The 8586-nt window shown below is 43.6% G+C and overlaps 1 protein-coding gene across 1 annotated transcript in view; it reads right to left on the bottom strand.

The window, feature by feature from the left end:
- The window catches only part of LOC119412088 (exocyst complex component 6B), a gene marked incomplete at its 3' end in the record, with an annotated part of 55519 nt that overhangs the window by 42961 nt on the left and 3972 nt on the right, over positions 1 to 8586 (bottom strand). The window contains 1 exon segment of the mRNA XM_037679100.1: positions 7859 to 7932. Within this exon segment, the coding sequence (XP_037535028.1) occupies positions 7859 to 7932 (74 nt within the window).

Raw genomic sequence — 8586 nt, 5'->3', positions numbered from 1 at the left:
ATATATATATCGAGAAGAGGCGACAGGAACTCATCCCGCGCACAAATGTGACACGAGTTTCGTAGATAAATCCCATTTATGAGGGAACGAAGAGTCAAACATCCGGCTCAAGAACTTACCCAATTTGCTTTTATTTTCCTTTTCAAATTTTACTATGTTCTACTAATAATGAATAACGAAACATTATAGTTATGGGTTAAAAACAAAATTAATTTTAAACATCAGTCATCAGCTGTCCTGATTGTTAAAGAGGAAGAACCCATTGACAAACCTCGACGTCGAGCTGCATTTGTTTGTAACAAGAACACAGCAAATTATACGCCTGTCAACAAACTGTTCTACTACAATGACTTTGTATAACATTGACTTTGATTTGCGACCTTGAAAAGTGTAAGCAACACTCAACCCAGCGATGATGCATACGTGTACGAAGTGTCTTTCAATTATCTCGATATGCAGGACATGGGCAGAGACTATACCAGAATACGTGCTGCCTTTGACGGACGTATAAAGACGTACTGTAAGACCAAATATCTACTTCAGGATACAACTCAGAAGAGAATGGACAAAAAAAGAGTGGAAAATTACAAAACTTCAAAAAGGAAAAAAAAGAAGGGAATAACAGAAAACGTTAAGAGTTAAAGCTGATTAGCCGAAGATTTGGAAAGAATCAAAGGGAGAGGAAAATGAAAAAATGACCCTTGAAACCAAAAAAGAGCAGGAAAATAAAGAAATGAATGGAATGTGACTGTGGTCAACCAGAAGAGTGAAAACTGATCCACCAGTGACAGAAGGCAAAAAAAATTTAAACGATGAAGGTGGAGGAATGTCTGCCTGGCCAAGGGACGACTGGAGAAAAGGACGAGTGGAACTCCACTGGTGAAAGTGGGTTTTTGGGCGGACGCCACGCCACAGCGCGCACACTGCTACACACGCACACACCTCCACACTAGGGCCAGCCAAAAGCCTGAAAGTAACCACAGACTTCAGAACGTTCTAAATTTAGCCGTATTGATAAAATCTTTGGAAAAACACCAGAATCGGCCTCTCTGGAACGCAGCTGGCAGCGCAGAGACGTCTTTTTATAGACCGTACGGAAGAGTTCGCCGCGGACGATAGATTTCTGGCTTCTGCAATGCTTTCATTTTTTAAACAAGCGAAATCGTCCAGAGGAGGAAGTAACGACTATTCACAAAGTGCGTTTAATCAAAGCGAAGTGTATTTTACAGTTAATAACCAGTATGCTGCAGCGTTGATGTATATGGGGGGAGTGGTGGTGCAGAGGTCGGAGAAGGTGGGCCTGTGATTGGAAGGTCGCTGGTTCAACTCCCTGTACAGACCACATCAAAACATGGATGGGAAAGGTGAAACACCCAACTGTCTACACCCTCACTTTGCCCAACTCCGAGCCCTTGAGCAAGGCTCTTAACCATCTGCTCCCCCGGGAGCCCCAGATGTCAGCTCTCTGCTCCACACAGAGGGCTGTGGTAGCTCGGTGGTTGCGTCAGGAAGAGCATTCGGCGTAAAAATGATCGCCAAGTCTTCATGCGAGTTAGTTCTTTGTGGTGACCCCTGAAGGGAGCAGCTGCAACTTTGATGTCAGTGAGTTTAAACTGTTCGGACAAAAGCAGATGAAGCGGCCATGTTGGCTCTGTGATCATTTTACATTTTGGAGGAAACACACTGCCTGGCCCAAAAAAAAAAAATTTAAAAAAAAAAGTCGCCACCAAAAAAACAGGTCATACTAATATTTCGTTGGACCACCTGCTTTGATTACATCATGCATTCACTGTGGCATTGCTTCGATAAGTTTCTCCAATGTCACAAGATCTATTTCTATTAGTTGGATGCTGTCTATCATGGTGCACTAAGATTCATAACTGGCTGTGATTATCGTACCCACCACTGCACCCAGTATTCACTGGTTAACTGGTCATTATTAACTTCACGCAGACTCTCTCACTGGTACATTTTCATCTTTAAATCACTTCTTGGTCTGCTGCCTTCATACATCTCCTCCTACCGGCAACCTTCTCGCTGAGAGGCAACAGCTCTATGAACTGAGCCACCGTTCATCAAAGTCACAAAAACATTCAAACGAGTTGAGTATTCATCTCAAACCAGGCTGGAAAAATAAAAACTTCTTTCATAACGTAAAGCTGGGCAGAGGTCCACCACAAGAATGAGCTTCTATCAACTACAGTTTATAAAATCATCAAACTATCAGAAGAATCTAAAAACCATCGAGCTCAAAGAACGAGGCTGAAAGTTGATTCTGGAGGGTCGTGATCTTTGGGCCCTCAGGGGTCTGGTTCTGTTCCGAGTTCAGGAACACCTCCACAGATCCTTGTAAACACAGTTCATTCACAAACGCCACTTAAAGCTCTATCAGGCAAAGAAGCCGCCGTGTGTGAACGTCCAGAACCGTCTCCATCTTCTATGGACCGACGCTCGTTTTGAAATGGACTGCGGTGAAGTCCAGAACTGCTCTGAGGTCAGATGGATCCAAATTAGTACCAAAGAGAACAGAGACCATCCAGCTGGTTATCAGCAGTACAAAAGCCTGCCTCTCTGATGGTATGGGTATGCATAAGTTCTTCTAACACATCTGGAAAGGCTCCATCAAGGTACTATCAGGTTTTAGAGCAGCGTATGCTCCCATTCAAGCAGTCTTTTTCAGGGAACGCTTTGCTGATTTCAGCAAGACAATGCTAAACTGCATCCTTGACAACGGCACGGCTCCGCAGTAGAAACGTCCAGGCGCTGAACCGACCAGTCCAGACCTCTCGACAAATAAAAACATCTGTCACGTCACAAAAACAAAAATCCACCAAAGAGCCAGGACCGTTGAACAGCTGGATCAGACCAGAACGGGACAACGTTCCATCCAAAACCACCACAGCTGGTCCCGTCAGGTCCTGGACCTTTACAGACAGCTGTTAGAAGAAGAGCGGATGCTCCACAGAGAGAAACGTGGACCAGGAGAAGAGTTGCCGCCATCAAATTTAAATGATTCAATTAAATATTTGAGATGCTCCATTACACGTGGTACATGAGGTGGAACGAAATTATGCACTCGAAGTCCCAGTTACACCCAAAAATAGAAAAATATCAAGTGTAAAAAGACACAGTGTACAAGGATCTAAGATATAAACTAAACGAACGCCAAACGGTACGATAAAGATCTAAGATATACGCTAAACACTAATAATGTGAAGTAATACGTGTATAAATTTGGGTTATTGAGAGACGCCAACCATCAAATACTGTTTTTATTTACATTTTAATCAACGTCTCAACGTTTCCAGAACTGGAGTTGTTTTAACTTGAGATCAATTTATTCTTCAGTCCATCATAAACTGGAACAAACTCTTGGGCGCCATATTTTCCACTCAGAGCTACTTCTGGTCGAAGACGGTTAGAGCGCCGTGTGTGTCCTCGGGGGAACGGGCGTCTCGGCCCTGTCCCAGGACCCCGGAACCTCGCAGAGCACCGGGACCCGAGCGCACAACAAAACGGGCCCGTCAGCGTGATTTATCGACCATTCACGCGCTCACCGACGTACGAAAGGCGACGCACGGACGTGGAAAGTTCCCCGGAGAACAAAGCGGATCCCGGGCAAAGATGCGCTCGGGCAGATGTGCACTCGCAGGAGTTGGGTATGAAAGCACGTCTGGAGGCGAGAGGAATGCGCCTCTTTTGATATGATAAGAATGGTCACGAAAAACAATGGAAGGGAACGAAATAAAAGAGCTGAATAACTCCTAAAGTGGTTCTGGGAAAGACAAGAGGAGGGGGGAAGGATGTGGATGAAGGAAGATGTCGGAGGAGAAGGAGCCGAGGAGGAGGCGGGGGTTTGAAGTAAACATGGATGCCGGATGAATGCAATTTTTCCTTTTCTTCTTCTCCCCATCTTCGCCCCTTCCTTCTCCTCCTCCGAGCGAGAGAACAAGAGGCACTGCATCATCCCGACAGGCGGAGAAAGAGAAGAGAAGGAGAGAGAAAGAGGGATTGTGACGGAGGGATAAAGGGCTATCCGTCTCTGTCTGTCACCTCATTCATCGTCCCCTGCTCCGTCCTGCCGTCCCATCCGTCATCTGCTGTCACGCACCAACAAAAAAAAAAAAACTCTTTCCACGACGAGCACACACATCAAAGACAAACTCGGACTCGCTCTCCGCCCCGTTTCACTCATTCACAGCGACGACACACAAACACTTCCACCGACTTTCACAGGAACGGGCGACGAAACGAAGCCAAAAGGCCTCTCGGACCCTCCGGCCCGTTTCACACACTCAACAGCGATGACGGCACACCAAACGTTCGCTCACACTGACTTTTCATGCACGTTTGCACCCGTTTGCCAGAGTCGAGACTCGGCGTTCTCAGTGTGGCCGTCCAGCTCCGACCGGTTCTCTCCCAGGAAACGAAAGAAAACAGACGGCGCCCAAGCCGAGTCGCTTCCTGCTCCCTGAAGTCCGACTACGCCGGGGCCCAAGTTGACCCCAGAATATCTGGTAAAGGTTCTGAACTAGGAACAAACATTTCAAGAAACCAAACTGAATTTCTTGATACCTATTCAACAGTTGCGGTAAATATTCGTCTACATACCCTTCAATGGAACCGAGGTTTGGATATGCTGCTGCTAATTCTGTGGATACTGTTACGATAAAGTAACGTGGAGAAATGTGTACATATACACAGTTCCTATTAGAGTATTGGAAACTAGTCCTACTGGAAAACCACCATCTTGGTTGGATACCTGTAACCAGTGGTGGAGGAAGTACTCAAACACTGTACTTAAGTAAAAGTACAAGTAAAATGACAAAAATGTACTCTAGTAAAAGTATCACATTAACATTTTTACTTAAACGTAAATAAGTACTGCGTTAAAAAAAAATACATAAAGTATTAAAAGTAAAAGTACTTGCTGAACGTATTACCTAATGCAATGGTCTACAATATCATTAAATGCGCCTGTATGTATATTTTCTGTAATACAATAATGGTGTTGAGCCATTCTAGTTAAAATACTGTCTATTCAACCTTGTAATGGGTCAATAGTGAACAATATTTTAACTTCTTGACACCATTTTCAAAACTTGGACCCGAGTGTTGAGACATTTGGAGACATCTCTTGTCTCCTAACATCCCATGAAGTGACGTATTTTAATATTGCAGCAAGAATTTCTTGTTCAAGTTCAGAAGAAGTTGGTTTTCAAAGTTTTTTGAGTCCAGTCTGGCTCTTTAGGGAGAGAGAATCTGTCCTGCTGTACTGAGTCTTTCAATAATCTTTCAATAATCTTTCAATAAGGCCATGAGTGGCCGACTCTCTGCGGTGGAATCCATTTTGGGTGTTAGCGGTGCTGTGGGTGCGCCCAGCTCAATGACGTATATATAAGAATATACGTCATTGGTCCAGCTCTTCTTGAAGCAGGTGTAACGTTACCTGCCCACTTTGCAGTGACTCAATGGACCAACTCCCCTCTCACCACTGGTTACTGTCAAACTAACGGACAAATAAAAAAAAACGCAACGTGGGTGTGTAACGTGCAACACATTATAGAAATGTAGTGTAGTAGAAAGTACAGATACTTAATGTAAAATGTAGTGGAGTAAAAGTAGAAAGTACCAATGTTTAACTCTACTTAAGTAAAGATACAAGTAACGAAGTACTTTACTTCTATACATCCCACCACTGCCAGTGCACAGCGCTAATGAGTCCCTTTCCATATTTTCCTCGACTGCAGCTTCTTCAAAAGCCAAAGGACGTTCATTGTCAAAAGACAGAGTCGTTGAAAAGGTATGAAACAAATTCTTTAGTCTTTACATTAAAAAAGAAACTGTCCAGATGACCAACAAAGTCCATGCTCAACAATCCAGGTATACAATCCAACAATTTTCAGATGACCAGATGACCTGACTGAGCATCGTTGGATTCCGTACCTGGATGACTGCGCATGAACTTTGACGTCTTGAACCACTTTGGCTGCCTGCCAGGGAGGCGTCGACGGGGGAGAGGGCAGCCCCCAGAAACCAAAATACTATGAAAAATATTGAAAATAACAAATGCAAGCTGGGGAAATTATCAATGAAAACTTATGATAACTTACATTAAATAAATCCATGTTTCCCTTCCCTTGTTGTGTTTTGGTATTTGGGCCACTTTCGTTGAAACCGACCGTTTAAGGCAGCGGAGGTCCACGTCATAACCAGATATACTTTCATTCGTCTTCAACACAGTCCTTGGTATTTCTGCGTACATCGATGCAAGTGCAGCCCTAAACACGCAGTAGCTGTGGTCTTGTGGCAAAGTATCTGAGCTCTGGCTGCAAACTCTCAGGACGGATCTGGGTTCTGACAAAGACCCGATCTGTCAGAGATCAGGTGCCTCGGAGCAAATACACAAATAGCAATAAAATCCTAAAAGATGTGTGAATATTAAAACTCCGCACCTTACAAGACAAGGACGTCCGTCATCTTAAAGATTTGTATTTATATTCTAATCTTCATCAAAATGTTTTTGCACTTCAGCCTCTGCTGATCTCATCTCAGTCCTCGTGCTTCACAGGAAAACGCGTTTTTTTTTGTTTTTTTTTACGGTCGCGGTAAATAATTTGCTTTTTAAATCAAAACAACGCTCTTCTTTTAGTCTGAAAATAAATCGGCGAACCTCCGCGTGAAGAGACGTCGCTTATCCAACGAAGGTGGAGCCAAAACGCAGAATTTGACTGTAAACGTAAATCCTTACTGTTTTTATAGGAACCAGCAGCAGATGAAACGGTCACCAGTAACTGAGCGTTCAGCTGTTTTAACGTGCGCTCTTAGAGAAGCATCTGCTGCCGCCCGTCAAGAACTTCTTACAACAGTTCATAAATCTGGATCCACCGCCGAGACGAGTGTCCAAACGTCTCATTTCTCCAGCGTCCTCAGAGTCTTCTGTGGGTTGGACTGTTGGACATTCACCACTTATTTACCATAAAATGTTTGTTTCGTGAGATAAAAGTTAATTCCATTATTAAATGAACTTTTCTAGACTCTAATTTTTTGTCTTATGAGGTGTTAAAGTGAAAATAAAGTTTATTTTCCGAAGTCCAGTGGCCAAGTTTTATTCTTTGTATTGCGTCATCATTATTGTGCCAATTCTTTGCTAAATTAATTAGTTTTAGGTTTAATGAGTCAAACTGATCCACTAGGAACAAATAAATACACTAAATTTTAGACAGACTGCAAAACGGTGATCATTTTTGGCTTCCATTAAATATTTTTATAATCTGCATAAACGCACTGCGCATGTGTGAGCAAATTATTTTTATTTAGTAAAATCTTGAACTAAATAAACTAAAAAAGGTACAAGGAACATCTGAAAATAGTTAGTTTTTTGTCTAATCTAAATAAATAAATAAATAAATAAATCCATAAACCTACAGTTTTCCCAAACCTTTTGTTGACACGAACAAATTCAGATTTTGTCCATTTAAAAACTAAATCCAATAAATATTTTTTAGGACTATTTTCACAACAAAATTCGATAATTCAAACATAAGATCAGCAGAAACGGCTCGACAGACGAGGAAACCGGAAACAAATTCAGGAAAAACTGTGAGTTTTCAAAGATTCTGTACGTTTGTGGAAACATTTAGAGAGAAACATGAAAGTTATTAAAAAAAAAAAAAAAAAACAGTACGGGGAATGAAACCACTAAAGAAACCCTTTAGAGGAAGACGAGGACTGAGGACGAGAGGATGAAATGTGAGGAGGGCGGTGGGAGATAGTGGGGACAAAAAACAAACAAACAAAAACAACAAAAAAAAGAGAGAATGAAGCAGAGAGGACCACGACGGAGACAAAGACCTACTTGTCTCAAGTCACTGAAGGCCAGAAGCAACGTGTCACCCTGGAAGCCTGCGACCGGGCCGGCTCTGGCAAAACCTGTGGGAAAATTAAAAAAAAACCGCCCCCCCCAACCATCCCCCCCCCCCAGAGAGAGGGAAGAGAGGAGGAGGAGGAGGAAGATGAAAAAAAGAGGGTGAAAAACGGAATAATAAAAGACCTGGTAGGATTTGCTTTGCATCGGGATAGATTGGCAGACAAATGACAGCCTGGGGAGGAGGGGGGAGGAGGGGGAGGGAGTCGTGTGTGTGTGTGTGTGTGTTGTCCCGAACGTGTCGGATCAATGATTTCTACAGATTTTGCGCTTGTTTTCGTTACAGGGGACAGCTGAAGGCTCGTTGTGGAATTTGAACCCGGGCTGACGGCCCGGGGTCGAACGGAGTGTAAGTCGGGCGTCGGTTGGCCCCTCGTAAACAAGCCGGCTGGCGCTCGGAGCGAGGGAACGCGAGGAAAGAGGAGCGCCGTGGAGATGGGAGGACAAGTCTGAGGCTAGCTCCTTTCACCTCGGGACACACACACAATCAGAAACACAAGGCCCTACACACCACAGCGCTCATTACACGCCTGCCATCTTCACTGACCCTGGCAACACACCGACAGCTCCTGAACTTTGAAGCCACCGGTTAAATTAACCTTTTATAACTTTTAAACTTTTACCCTTAAGGTCTTCCAACCATGAGAAAACGGGTCTGT

This window comes from Nematolebias whitei, chromosome 1, assembly GCF_014905685.2.
Source record: "Nematolebias whitei isolate Nwh7 chromosome 1, NemWhi1, whole genome shotgun sequence".
Classification (NCBI taxonomy): domain Eukaryota; kingdom Metazoa; phylum Chordata; class Actinopteri; order Cyprinodontiformes; family Rivulidae; genus Nematolebias; species Nematolebias whitei.
The sequence above is the reverse complement of the archived record's forward strand: the minus strand, read 5'-3'. Positions and strand labels throughout refer to the sequence as shown.